A 15567-nucleotide genomic window follows, 5' to 3' on the forward strand; every position below is an offset into this window, starting at 1 on the left:
GAGTACTATTAACAGAAATCTGGATAGTACTTAAATAAATAAAAAAAGGAACAAAAGTTAAACACCCTTTCCGTAATCAAAACAGGGACAAAATTATACCAGACCAAGGCTCTTCACTAAAGCTTGAACCTTCCCTTTTCCACTCATGAGTAAAGAGAACTTTATTGTTTTTCAAAAATAAAATAGAAAGTTGCAAATTATAGGCAAAGAGATGTGCCCTTTTTGAATGACAAGGAGAAACAAATTGGTAATGTGATGTAATGTGTTATCTATGTAGGCAGCGTTAATTAAAAGGTAGCTTCCTAGGGTTGAAATTTTCTCCACAATTCATGAAGACATCTACTAACTGCTCTTCAATTTCCTGACAATGCAAAAAACAAACAAAACAAAACAAAACAAAAAACAAGAACAGGAAATGCAGGGCTGTATGTCTTTCCATTTCTCACAAGTCTTGAGAGATTTTCTTTTGTTATTCTTCATCCTTCTCTCATTCCTCTGTTGTGCCCCACCCTCATAAGTCTATTTTAAAAAATATATATATACTCCATTTTTACTTATCTCTGAGTTTTTATACAAGCTGGATTCCCTTACTACTTCACTATTAAAACCCAGTATCATCTGGGCAGAATCCTTTGAAGCCATTAAAAAAGTAATGATTATAACAGAATAATTATATTAATTGAAAAAATAAGAATGCTGAAATTTATTATATGACAACTGTAAAAATACACACAGAAAGATTAGAAGGAAATATGCAAAAGTAAAAATAGCTATTAAAGTAATAAGATCATGAAAGTTTTTACTTCTTAAACATTTTGTAAATTTTACATTGTATTTTTTTCTTTAAAGAAAGTTCTGCCCTTTCTTCAAAGCCCAAATGCCATCTTTTCTAAAAGTCTTACATGGAATTAATCTTCTCATTGTCAGAGGCTCATTTATGTAGCGTTTATCACACATTATCTCGTATCTCAGGCATAAACTTTATGCCTTTCTCCACTTTTAAAGCTGAGATTTAGGAAACTTTCTTTTCATTAACTTTTTATAATTATTTTTTTTTTTTTTGAGATGGAGTCTCACTTTGTCACCCAGATTGGAGTGCAGTGGCACGATCTCGGATCACTGCAACCTCTGCCTTCCGGGCTCAAGTGTTTCTCCTGCCTCAGCCTCTTGAGTAGCTAGGATTACAGGGGCGCACCACTATGCCCGGCTAATTTTTGTATTTTTAGTTTCGCCACGTTGGCCAGGCTGGTCTTGAACGCCCGACCTCAGGCGATCTGCCTGCCTCTGGCCTCCCACAGTGCTGGGATTACAGGCGTGCGTCACTGCACCCGGCCATCTTTTCATTAACTTTATACCCTCTGAAATCAGCAGAATACTTGGCACACAGTAGGGGCTGACAAATTCTGGATTAACAAGAAACCTTTCTAAAGTAGCTGAAAATAGGAGTAAGACACCTTATTAAAAGCAGGGAAAAGTTTGCCTAATGAGACCCCAGCCTCATCCCCCAACTTGTGTCTGGGAACAGAGGCTGCCAGACCTGCATCCACCAAACAGAAGATTCCTCTCTGAGGAAACTGGGTGATCCAAGGGAAAAAAAATACTATAAATCGTGACATATGAGAATCCCACAATGAAATGGTAGGTTCAGATCATTCTACTGTGAGAAGCTCCAGTCAACAGTACCTGCTCCTCGTACAGAGGATGTAAGCCACCAAATAAGGAATAAATTTGGAAAGAAGAAAACAAGAAATTAAAGAAACAGTGCATTCAACACAGAAAAGAGATCAAGTGAATTCTCACAATGATGGCAAATGGAAGCCCACAGATGATGGCTACACAACAGGTGTAGAGAACAAGCAGTCCAGATAGAATGCAACACAGCAAGAGGCTGTCTTCAACAAGAATAAGGAAAAGAAAATGGCTAGCATTCATTTTTTAGTGTGTGTGTAGGGGTGTGTGTGTGTGTGTATATATATATATATAACATTTTTACTGCACTGAGTGGTTTTAAAGCTCTGTCCAACAGCTTGCAATTACATTTGCGACAGACATACGGAAAACTAAACCAAACAAAAATGTGAAATAATTAATTATAAACATAGTATAGTGATTCAGATGTGAATAGTACTGTATTTAAATAGGGTAATAAGGTAAACACAAAATATTCAACAAAAAAATTGCTAGGGAGGGATGCATATTTTTTCCTTTTTTTTTTTAATTTATTTATTTTTTTTTGAGACGGAGTCTTACTCTATCGCCCAGGCTGGAGTGCAGTGGTATGATCTCGGCTCACTGCATGCAATGTCTGCCTCCCAGGTTCAAGTGATTCTCCTGCCTCAGCCTCCTGAGTAGCTGAGACTACAGGTGCCTGCCACCACACCCAGTTAACTTTTGTATTTTTAGTAGAGACATACGTGGGATTCTCATGTCACCACCATGTTGGCCAGGCTGGTCTGGAACTCCTGACTTCAGGTGATCCACCGCCTCAGCCTCCCAAAGTGCTGGGATTACAGGTGTAAGCCACCATGCCCGGCATCCTTTTTTTTTCTCTTGAGCAACATGCTACATCACTTATGGCAACCATATTTTCCAAACGAAAAACTGGAACCTATGGATTGACACCAGTTTTCTTCCTCTGGTATGTAAATTCATTTGAAACAGTCTATAAAAATATAAATGGAAGATCACCCATACTGAGAAATAAAATCAATTAGAAGTGTCCTTGTAAAGCTGGAGTCTATGATACCCAAATGCATGAGTCAAAATTCTTCAAGAGTTTTTGACAGTAATAGCCACAATAAAGAAGAAATATCCAGAATCCTTCGATTTAGGAGTAAGCAGTAGTTCTCAAAGTAGATTCCATGGACTGGCAGTATGAACATCACATGGAAATTTGTTACAAATGCAAATGTTGAGGCCCGCACCTACTGAATCACACACTGTGGGGTAGTCTGTATTTTAACAAACTCTTCAGATGATTCAGATGGACACTAAAGTTGACAACCACAGGTAGAGAACATGGGGGTAGGAAAGGAAACTGCTGTCGTTAATGTGGTTATGGAAGTATTCCTCATTTAGAATACTGGACTTTATTGAATCAATACTATATAATTTCTAAGAAAGAACAACTCATCACTTTACATCTTATCACTACTTTTAAGTGTGATAGCACCATATCTGTTTATTTATACACAAAGTATCACTGGAAGGATACACATGGAGCTGATAACCTGTAGGTTACTAGAGAAGGCTGGGAGACAGGAGTAGGAGGAAGGCTTTGGCTGAAACTTCAAATGCTGCTGAAAGAATGTGCAGCAACTAGAACTTTCACATATTACCAATGGGAGATTAAAATGGTACAATCGCGTTGGGAGACTGTCGGGCAGTTTCTTATAAAGTTAAAGACATAAATCCTATGACCCAGAAATTCCATTCCTAGGTATTTACACAAGAGAAATAAAAATATACTTTTATGAAAAGATTTGTAGATGAATGTTCACCGTAGGTTTATTCATAATAGCCCAAAGCTAGAAACAATCAATGTGTCCATCAAAGGAGAATGGCTATATTCATACAATGAAATACTATTAAGCAAGAAAAAGAATGAGCCATTGATACAAACAACCACATGGATGACTCTCAAAATAAAGAATCAAGACACAAAAGAGTACATAATGTGCATTCCATTTACATAAAGTTTCAGAACAGGCAAAAGTAATCCATGGTGACAAAAGGTTGCCTATAGAGAGTAGAGGGGTAGAATTGACTGGAAGAGGGCCCAAGGGAGCATTCTGGAATGATGGCAATATTCTATATCATAATTGGGTCATTGGCTCTACATGTTGAAAATCATCAAACTGTACATTTATGATCTGTGCATTTCACTCTTTGTAAATTTTACTCTTCTCCACGCCCATTCCATAAAAGAAGGCAAAATCTATACATTTTCAGACAAAAACAAAAACTGAGAAAGTTCAATTCCAACAAACAGTCAGTAAAAGATATTCTAGGGCCGGGTGCGGTGGCTCACACCTGTAATCCCAGCACTCTGGGAGGCCAAGGCGGGTGGATCACCTGAGGTCAGGAGTTTGAGACTAGCCTGGCCAACATGGTGAAATCCCGTCTCTGGTAAAAATACAAAAATTAGCAAGGCATGGTGGCAGGCGCCTGTAATTCCAGCTACTCTGGAGGCAGAGCGGGGAGAATAGCTTGAACCTGGGAGGTGGAGGTTGCAGTGAGCTGAGATTGCACCACTGCACTCCAGCCTGGGTGACCAGAGTGAAACTCCATCTTCAAAAAAAAAAAAAAAAAATAGAAATTCTAGATGATGTACTTTAGGCAGAAAAAGTGATCCCAGATGGAAAGGTGAAGCAGCAAGAATAAAGAAATAACTAGCAAACAAATGTTAAGCATATGAGGAACAAACATTAACTATGAAGAATAATGTTAATGATGATGACAATGGGGGGGGGTGTGTGTGTGTGCGCATTTGATTTCTATTCCACTTTGTATCCGATTCCAAATCCTTAACGTGGCATGCCAGGCCTTGCCTGATCAGGCTGTCCTCTCCAGCCTCATCTGCTGACATTGTCCCTCTTGTTTTAGCACTCCGGCCTTCATGTTCGTCTCCATCCCATCTTTTGCACATGTGGTTCTATTTACTCGGAAAGCTTTTTGCCCTACTCTTCATCTGCTAACTCCTATTCATCCTTAGTTTCAATTTCCCTGATATTTTCTCCCTTCTCCACACCATACAAAATTAATTAATTTTTAGATATACTTTTTTTTTTGAGGCAGTCTTGCTCTGTTGCCCAGGCTAGAGTGCGGTGGCATAATCTCAGTTCACTGCAAACCCCACCTCCTGGGTTCAAGCAGTTTTCCTGCCTCAGTCTCTCAAGTAGCTGAGACTACAGGTATACGCCACCATGCCTGGCTAATTTTTGTATTTTTAGTAGAGACAGGGTTTCACCATGCTGGCCAGGCCGGTCTCGAACTCCTGACCTCAGGTGATCCACCCGCATCAGCCTCCCAAAAGTGCTGGGATTACAGGCGTGGGCCAGTACACCCAGCCTGTTATATATAATTTCATCTTACACTATTTTCCTTAATAACACTTATAAAACATTGATGTGTGATAATTTATTTAATGTTTCTCTCTCCCTCTTGGCTATAAAGTTGGTAAAGTCTATTGTATATCATTATACCTCATGCCTTGACCTACATGCCTGATACATAGTGTTCATCAAATATTTGTTAAGCAAATACAGAAATCAAGTACTTCAGAGGTCCACCTATAGGCTTTACCAAGAAAAGACAGAAGATGTGGAAATGAGAGCATAACAATTACAAGTTAATTTTGCACACATTCCATTCATATTCATCATCTTCCTGAGAAAAAGTCTCTTCTTTTAAATTATTTTGTGTAGGCCGGGCGCGGTGGCTCAAGCCTGTAATCCCAGCACTTTGGGAGGCCGAGACGGGCGGATCACGAGGCCAGGAGATCGAGAGACGATCCCGGCTAACACGGTGAAACCCCGTCTCTACTAAAAAATACAAAAAAACTAGCCGGGCGAGGTGGCGGGCGCCTGTAGTCCCAGCTACTCGGGAGGCTGAGGCAGGAGAATGGCGTGAACCCGGGAGGCGGAGCTTGCAGTGAGCTGAGATCCGGCCACTGCACTCCAGCCTGGGTGACAGAGCAAGACTCCGTCTCAAAAAAAAAAAAAAAAAAAAAAAAAAAAAAAATTATTTTGTGTATTACTAGCAAGAAAGTGGAAGGACCAAGGGTTTGTTATGAAAGAGATCTGTGTTTCAATCCCAGAGCCGCTACCTACTGGGAGAAGGTTCTTGAAGAAAGCAGAATCTCATATTCCTTATCTCTAAAATGGGGGTAATACTTCCTACTTTTGCAATAATGTTGTGATGATTACAGCTAAAGTATGAAAAAATCTAACGTGGTGCCCGGCATATAGTGCATATGCAGTTAAAGGCAGCTGTTATTTATTTAGGTTGACTCTTTCTCCCATAGGAGAATACTTTCACTAAAGCATCTTTATTCACGGCCATGATTGTTCATATTACTCTCTTTATTGCCCCAACATGTCTCACATGAGTCGAAGCCAGACATCTGAGTCCAGCCATGAGTTATAACAATGGGCTACAGACATATTTACTTAACTTTCAGAAAAGTCTTATCAAAATGCTTTTTGTTTATGCTATGCCTTTCTCCCTGCATTTATCTCCAGATTTCTCCTACCTGCTCCCCATTCATTTATCCTCTTAAAACTTTGATACGATTGGCAAGGAGGCCAGAAGAAACAGAAGTTATAAAGGAGTAACATCAATTGCCACAGAATTCAGCAGAACAACGGGTTTAGCAATTCAAATTAGCAATCTGACTTAAAGATTCAGCGCTAGAGTAGATAACCATGATAGACTGAGAAGCAGTTGTGTTCAGCTGGTTCCGGCATGTCTCCAAATGCTGTAGAATATTTCTGAGACAGCAAGGGGATGGGGAGAATCAGCAGACTTAAATACTCTGCTCTGACTGATGTGAAATAATTATGCAAGATTCACCAAGTAAGTAACAGGGCCAGAATTCCAACCCAAAAGAATCCCATTTTCTATACCCCTGCTCACCCTAAATGACTTATTTACAAGGTCTCTTCCAACTCAAAGATTGTATTCCTATGTGATATATGAATTCCTAATTACCTATAAAAGAAATTATAGTTCCTTCTCCTCTTTTGTTCCTGGTGCATAGGAGTCAACCACAAGCCACTACAGAAAACGTCTGTGGGGTGAGGGGGAATTTCACAGAGGTGCATGGTTGGCATGCTCGCCAGCACGGGGCACTGAGGGGAGGAGGGAGGTGCCATACCGAGATGTACCAGAAGGGTGCCCACTGGCAAGGGTACTGAGGAGGGGAGGAGAGCGTTGCATAAGGATGTTGCATAGAGAATAGCAATATTCCCACTGGCATCCAAGGATGTGAAGAGCTGAAGTGGCAGAGGAGAAGTCTGCGTGGTCAGGAAGTTAGTTACACTGAACACATAATTAAATGAACAAATAACTATATTAAGGATAATGAAAGTCAAATTTTGTCACTGTTAGAAAAGGTACTTATGGCTATAAAGGAACTCAGGTGTTAGATTCGAATTGGAAAAAATCAGTATGAATTCATGATTTTTAAGTATATGTATTTACAGATTGATATAGAAATAGCTATAGATCTTTGTGTATACTTATGTGTGTATAGTACACATACACACACAAACACACATGCATATGCTTCTGAACTCTGTTCACTGAGATGGCCCAAGAGTATATCCCAGTAACAATGAGCACACCAAGCACCCAAATTGTAGCATGTAAAAACCACTTTATACTAAATAGGACCAGCGCTTCTAGGAAAATGGCTGACTGCAGATAGCTGAGCCAAGCAAAATACAAGAGAAGCCTGGAACAACTTCTGCCAGAAAGTGTTCAAAGAATGATGGGGACTTGTTACAAAGACCTAGGAACCTCCTTGAAAGGGCTGCCACTGGACAAACTGGGACAGTATGAGCAATAAAATATTTAATGACAGTAACTGATTACAACCTCTTGAATAAAGTGGGATTTTACAAGTCTATGCTGATAAAAATAAATGACAGGAAAAGGAAAGCTCTTCTTACACAGAACGCTAACTAATAGAGATGGAAATAAAACAAAACAGTGGTGTTTGGTTCAGATAGAATTCATCAATGGATGCTAAAACTGAGGATGAAGACTTGATAAGAAATAGGATATTGGCATAATCTTACAATATATCCCCCGAAAATACTATCAATTATAAAGAGATTAAAAGAGTGACATTACAGAGAATAAACCTGGCAGACACCAAGGTGACCAAGTGATTAAGGTTATTACTAACAGTGTTGGGACAAGTCAGCATCATGTGTCCCCTGGTGTGATGCATGGGAAGAACACAGCATCATTTCTGTGATTCCTGCCAAGAGAGTGTGACCTGAACATGGTCATCAAGAAAAACGAAACAAACCCAAAATGAGAAACATCATAGAATGTAAGGCTTGTCCTTCTTAAAATTGTCTGGGGTAAGAAAAACTGAGGAAATGTTACAGATTAAAAGAGACTGCAAAGACATGCCAAGTAAATGCAATATATGTTCCTAGATAGGTTCTTAGACCAGAAAAGGAAAGAGAGAAATTACTAGAACATTTATCAAAATGTGGATGGTATCTGTGGATTGAATGGCATTGTTGTATCAGTGTCCATTTCCTAGCTTGGAGGGGTGTATGGTTATTATGCAGGAAAGTATTCTTGTTTTAGAAAAATACACACTAGAGTATCTAAAGATGATGGGGCATTGTGTTTGCCGCTTGCTCTCAAGTGGTTCAGAAAAAGATTAATGAAAATGGCAAAAAAAAGGTGACGGAATAATTGCAGAGAAAAGGTTAACAGTTGCAGAATCTGCATGAGAAGGATACTGGAGCTCTTTGTGTTGTACTTTCAACATTTCTGATGGTTCAAAATACTTTCAAAATAGGATGGGCGTGGTGGCTCGCCTGTAATCCCAGCACTTTGGGAGGCCGAGGCAGGCGGATCATCTGAGGTCAGGAGTTCGAGACCAGCCTGGCCAACATGGTGAAACCCTGACTGTACTAAAAATACAAAAATTAGCTGGGCGTGGTGGCACATGCCTGTAATCCCAGCTACCCAGGAGGCTGAGGCAGGAGAAATGCTAGAACTTGGGAGGCAGAGGGTACACTGAGCTGAAATCATGCCATTGACTCCAGCCTGGGTGACAGACCAAGACTCCATCTCAAAAGTAAATAAATAAATTATTTTAAAATAAATTATTTTTAAAATACACTATATTTAGTCACTTCTTTGGTCCTTGGGTCCATGAAAAATACTTTATAATGATTGCGGAATTAAAGAGTTGCAAAAAAGCACTAATGGCAAAAAAAAAAAAAAAAAAAATACATCAAAGATTGGGAGAGATTACTAATACAGCTGCTGCTTAAACTATGCTTCTCCTCCTTTGTGTGTAGTACATAAAGGTTTGGGAAGTTTGTTCCTAGACTGAGTGAGGGTCAGTTTCTGCTCAGCCTTAGTGGGTCCAGAAGTATCAGAATATGCCCTTCTTAGTTACTCTGTTGCTGATGCATTGTTGTGGCTGCTGCCACCAGGGGCATCTGTTATTCTGTACGTGCAAACTGCACTCTCCATACTGTCAGAGGAGACTCTAAACTCTTTCCTCTTTATTTCCTTCCTTCTTTTCCTTGCTTCAGTCAGGCTTTATTATAGGAAACAAAAATCATTCTCGATGTTTTAAGAGGAAAGAAGCTAATACAGGGGATTAGATGCTTACAAAATCTTTGGAAGAGCTGGAAGAGTAGATGCTAGGCTGGACTTCTAGAGCAGGGGTCCCCAACCTTAGGAACTGGCCACACAGCAGGAGGTGAGTGGCAGGCCAGTGAGCAAAGCTTCATCTGTATTTACAGCCATTCTTCATCGATCACATTACCTCCTGAGCTCCACTGCCTGTCAGATCAGCAGCAGCATTAGAGTCTCATAGGAGCATGAACCCTACTGCGAACTGTCCATGCAAGGGATCTAGGTTGTGTGCCCCTTATAAGAATCTAATGCCTGATGATTTGTCACTGTCTCCCTGTTCCCCATTACCATCACCCACACATGGGACCGTCTAGTTGCAGGAAACCAAGCTCAGGGCTCCCACTGATTCTACATTATGGTGAGTTGTATAATTATTTCATTATATATTACAATGTACTAATAATAGAAGTGGAGTGCACAATACATGTAATGTGCTTGAATCATCCTGAAACCACTAGACCTCATCCCCGGTCCATGGAAAAGCTATCTTCCATGAAACTGGTCCCTGGTGCCAAAATTGTTGGGGACTGCAGTTCTTAGAAGATCAGAAACAGGGCAGAACCGACCCACTCAGGAAGCTACTATCTCTGCCCCAATCAGAAAGGTAGGTGATCAGGAGCCATCACCAGAACTGATGACTTCAAGAATACAACCAATCTTGATGTCTGGAAGCTACCGCTACCACTATTTCTGTGACTTCTTATCAATATGTACAAAGCAAGTTACCAGATACTGGAATACTTTTGCAGAAAAATTCGATGTTTACATGACTGTGCTTATCAGCAGAAAAAGCCAAAGAAACAAAACAATATGCTCCACCTCATTTCCACTCCCCAAATCTCAAGTAATTGCACTTAACTGGGGAGCCTGTTTTGAATCCAGACCATTAATTTCAAGGGAGCGTGGGAAACAGTGTTTAGTTTTCCCACCTCCACATCACTGGGAGGTGCATGGGAAGGAAGTGGGAAGAGATGCTGAATTCCAGTCCCCGCATCTACCACACTGCTCCCCACTAAAGACCACTGCATGTTATTCTCTACCGTTAATCTCAAGTGACTGTCAGAGCAAATCTGGTACAAATTATACTACACTTCCTCCTTGGTTTGTTAACACTTTAATGGCAAAATTCTGCACATGCAGCCAGGGCGATCTCTTACTATAAGCCACTTATATATGGAAGAAGAGTTAAAACTCACTGAAAAGTGAGAGGTGTTATGATCTACATTTTAGCATGCTTCAGTGCTGATATACTCACACACTGTGACTCAGGGACTATTCACTACATACTGATTAAATTACAATTCTTTCACTATCTTCTATCCCATTTCAAATTATTTTTCTCCCTGTTTTAGTTTCAAATTTAAAATAAGAATCCTCTCCTTTTGTTGTAATGAAAAAGCACTTTACTTTTAATCAACAGCAGAGGGCTACCTATTCCCAGCCTAGTCCGTGAGTTTTAGAAGTGACAGAGTTGCAATGCTTTCTTCCTTTAACAAAAGGGGTGTATGTGTGTGGTGGGGGGAGGGTGGGAGTGTGGTTCCCATCCTTCTTTTACTTTTGTGATAGACCAGAAAATAAATGGCAAATGACAGTGAAGAGATGGTAACCTCCACAAGAAAAAAAGTGACTTTTATCTTTCCCTCAGTTCGCGGCTGACACTATTTTTTTCCCTCTCTATCCCTGGTGCCTAGCACAATGCATGGTAGAGAGGAAACAGTAAATGAATGTCTGTTGAATGAATAATCCAATTACAATGGAAGAAGTGGAAAATTCTTCATCATCATGTCTCTTATCTTCCTATCTCACTCCCTTCCTCAATGTGGACAAAATAGACAGAGGGGGGATAGAAACAAATTAGAGTCATGGAATTGACAGCCAGAACTCCCAGAATGTGCATGGGATAGGCCCCATGCCATGAAACTTCCTAGATGTACAAATCCTTCAGCAAGTTCAGGAAATCCACATTTCAAAGGGTGGAGTTTCTGGCCTTTAGCCCCAGTTCCTTACAGACCACCCACTAACTGCCACAGTTAGTTTTATTTCAGCTGGGCAGAGCGGTAATGATTGAAAACAGAGAAATTACTAAAGTAGATAATTAAAAACACTGATCGTGTACCAAGAGGGAGTAAACAGATGGTGAATGATACCTTTGGCACTATTTTCTCTCAGATCAACTGGCTCTGTTGGAAGGCGGTGAGATGAGAAATCTGCAATTAGCAGGGCCTACCTGTGAATATAGCAGGGAAAGTCAGTCCAAGGCCAGCCTGACTGGGTTGGACACCAGCTTGAAGTTATCTGCACTGGGCAGTCTATGTAACAAGCAGGGAAATCTGACTGATAAGAAAGCGACCACAAGTGAAGTGCTGTATTATCTTCTGATCTCCTCTACAGAATAAAGAGGCCATTAGCTAGAATGTTATCTTTAGCTATAACACATTGACTGTTGTTTCTGAGGGAACTATGAGCCGCCATCATTTGTCCATCATCACTTTGTTTCTCTTCTGGCAGCAATAACTAGGAAATTAAATTCTAATCACATCACGTAAGCATTCTCAAAATACCCTGAAATAACTTGCCTGCATTAACAAATTGCCCACCCTTTATAAACAAAGAACTCTCAAGAGAAGTGTAAAATGTTTGACGACACCAAGTTACTAAGAGGAGGAACTATACAACTTAAGTCTTACAATACTTCAAGCAGTATAAATTAGGTTGATGAATTTTCAGTTAATTGGGTCTAATCTTGATAACAGGTACACGTGGCGCTTAGTCAGCCAAAAAGAAGGCAAAAAATTTGATTTTTTTCACTCGGAACCAGTCACTGTTAGACTATATACAGCCTTTTCATCTCCCACCTATTTGCATTTTTGAGACAATCTCCAAGAACACACAGAAGCCACATATGATTTACGACGGAACAACCTTTCCAAATGGTCTTACAATATTTTTAATAAGCATAGGCATAATCAGCATTAGTTATTTAGTTGAAAAGAGACAGCTTTGCCTTCTTCAAATCCCAGAGCTTAATCTAGTTTTCAAAGAGAACAGATATGGTAACTTCTTTATAAAGTATTTATACTTTTTTGGCTTTACTTTTTAACATCAACGATGACCGGTGAAAAAAAGCATGAACTTCTCACACTAGACACTTGTTGCTAAAGAAGAGGAGGAAAATTTGTGTTCCTGCTCTCCCATCCCTGTCTCTAGTTAGGGGATTAAAAAGGATTTCAGATAAAGGAGAAGAAACCAAACGAGCGAATGACAATTCACTTGGAACTCTCCAGACCAAAGTCCGTAAAGTTAAGTCGGCCCGGCCTCCGCCAGAAGAAGCAAATCAACAGCAGGGATGCTGCGACCGTCTCCCCACGCCTGCGATCTCCGAACGCCCGGCGGGGGTGGCAGGAAAGGGCTGGCGCGGTGATGTGCGTCCCCCGCCGGCCGCCTAGCCCCCTCCTCAACACTTCCTGAAGGAAACTGACAAGGAAGGCGGCGGCCGCTCCGGGAAGGGGCGGGTATGGACCCGACAAACTTGCTCCGTCCAGCGAGCCCCCAGCGCCCGCGCTCCCAGCCGCCCCCACAGTCCCCGCGGCGCCTCGCGCGCTCCCCGGGCTCGCGCCGAGGGAGGAGGGGCTGACAGCGGAGCCTCCGGTCGTGGCCGCCGCCACTACCTCCCCATGTCCGGCTGCTGAATAACCCGAAGGGAAGCCCGCCCCGCAGCCCCGCGTTCCCCGCACCTCGTCCTCCAGGAGCCCGAACACCTCCACCGCGCAAGTTGCCATTTCCGAACGCTTCCAACAAACCGGACACGCTCGCCCCCGCCCAGGGCAGGCAACTGTGGAGGAGGAGGAGGAGGAGAAGCGGGAGGAGGCGGGGAAGAGTTGGAGGAAGAGGAGGAGGCGCTCCCCCAGCGACAGCAGCGCCTCCCCCGGCGAGTGGGCGCTAGCTGCACCCGGCAGCGCCGCGGGAAAAGGCCGGCGGGGCGCGCTCCCGGGGCTGAACGGGGGCGCGCGTGGCCGGGCTCGGGGAGTGGGGAGAGCGAGCGGCGGGGCTCGGGTGGGAGGAGCGCGTGTGGCGGGGACCAGGGCGTGGGGAGCGCGCGTGGCAGGGCGCGCCCTCGGTCCCTTCCCCGGGAGGTGGGTGGTTGACGGGCTCGCCGGGGAGCCGGCAAGCCAAGCTGCAGTGTTTCTCAGCAACAAGTCTCGCTAAGATCCGACCCAGAGTTCGGCCTCTGACTAGACGCCCGGGAATACGTGAGCTTAATCCCCGCTTAAATCCCAAACTGAAAATTATAGCGCTTTCTTGTCGGTTAAGGCTGTCATTCCAATAAGAAGCTGGACCTTGGGACCGCCAGGGAAAGCCTGAGCGTGACAGCAAATGGGGAGGCCTGGAGGGATCGCAGCAGTCTCCGAAATTCTCTCCCTAGGATTTGTAAACACTGCCAATTCCTAAGCTATATGCTGTCCTATGGTCTGTCCATCTTTAAAGTCCACCAGTAACATCCAACCTCCAGGCTGACCCTCTAAACCTGCTTTAGCTGGGCATTGACCCGCAGCACTACCGGAAGGCAGTGAAGAAGAAAGAAAAATAAAATGAACTAGGACCTCCTGTAGAATAACTCCTGTGGAATAAGGTTATGGAATAATCATGCTTTTTAGTATTCCTGTCTGATGGGTTTTACAGATCCATAATTACAGGAAGACCTCCACCAAATAAGGCATCCATATAAAGAGTCTGGGGAGAATTATAAACACCCAGGCCACAATTTATATCATGTTGTTTTTATACATTTGCAGACATTTGCAAAATTCTACAATCTCAAAATCTAATTTTTATTTTCCTCAGTGATTTCAGAATGATTCTGATTTGTTTTTAACAGTTTAAGATGCTACGTGGAAACAAGGCTATAGCCCATATTACTGGTTTGTTACATAAGATTTTTTTCGTACTTGGCCGGGCACGATGGCTCACGCCTGTAACCCCAGCACTTTGGGAGACCGAAGGGAGTGAATCACTTTAGGTCAGGAGTTCAAGCCCAACCTGGCCAACATAGTAAAACCCTGTCTCTACTAAAAACACAAAAATTAGCTGGGCGTGGTGGCGGGCGCCCGGAGTCCCAGCTGCTTGGGAGGCTGAGGCAAGGGAATCGCTTGAGCTTGGGAGGAGGAGGTTACAGTGAGCTGAGATTGCGCCATTGCACTCCAATCTGGGTGACAGAACAAGACTCCGTCTCAATTGTTGTACTTTTATGTTTGGTAGGATCCATTTCATTCATATGTATAAAAATTCTGTTAATGCACAATTCAGATTTCCTCTGTATTGGGGGAAAGAGATGGCACTTAATCGAACATGACTACAAAATTACAGAATGGTCAGGAATTGTTGGCTGACTTAAATCTAAAAAGCCATGAGAGCATTAGTTTGTTTTTTAAGCTGTCACATATCTGTGGGATGTGTGGGTTTAGAATAAAATAATCTGAAAATATTGTGTGCCCTTCTATTTTGCGAATAATATTTCCCTCATCTCTCATGATATACATTTTTATGTTTAATTTTAAGTCAGTTAAGTCATTTGAATTTAAGTTAATTCAGTGTCATTTCAGGGCACAGTTACAAACATGTAAGAACAGCTTCCGTTACTGCTACTAACATTTAATGAGTATATGAGAAGTATACACAGCCTAAAACTGGTAATTAAAAAAAAAATTCAATAAATCTCCAAGGGATTATAAAGTAAAGCAAATCGGCCATTTGATGTAGCCAATAGGTATTAGTGATGATACTTCCGAAGACCGCTGATATGACTCATGATTTCTTATTCTGTCTTTCTGAATATGAAATCATGAAGAATTAAACAGGCAGCTACCAATACAAGATGAACTAGAGTAATTATTATATCCCAGTCAACAGCTAGGAGGGACACCTTAAAATTAACGAAGCTCAAATAGAGATGGTGATATCAGCTGGTGGTCCAATAACCAACCACCATTGAGAAAGCTGTTTAGAATGAAGAACTCCTCTACATATCACTCAACTGCGCAGAACTCCCATGAAGGTCTTTTGTCCACCGAGGCTGCCTTCAGTTAGGTTCACGTTGATTTGGTTTGAGTATGTGTATAACCATGTGAGAGGCACGTGTGAAGAATGTGATATGGTGCATAACAATTTATT

The 15567-nt window shown here is 41.9% G+C and overlaps 1 protein-coding gene across 1 annotated transcript in view; it reads right to left on the bottom strand.

Annotated features, from left to right (window-relative positions):
• The window catches only part of NEDD4 (NEDD4 E3 ubiquitin protein ligase), a 166907-nt gene extending 153541 nt beyond the window's left edge, over positions 1–13366 (bottom strand). Inside the window, exon 1 of the mRNA XM_050799784.1 lies at positions 13134–13366. Coding sequence (XP_050655741.1) covers positions 13134–13178 — 45 coding nt within the window. The 5' untranslated portion in view covers positions 13179–13366. The remainder of the gene's footprint in view (positions 1–13133) is intronic.
• Positions 13367–15567: the final 2201 nt, after the last annotated feature.

Source organism: Macaca thibetana, chromosome 7 (genome assembly GCF_024542745.1).
Source record: "Macaca thibetana thibetana isolate TM-01 chromosome 7, ASM2454274v1, whole genome shotgun sequence".
Lineage (NCBI taxonomy): Eukaryota > Metazoa > Chordata > Mammalia > Primates > Cercopithecidae > Macaca > Macaca thibetana.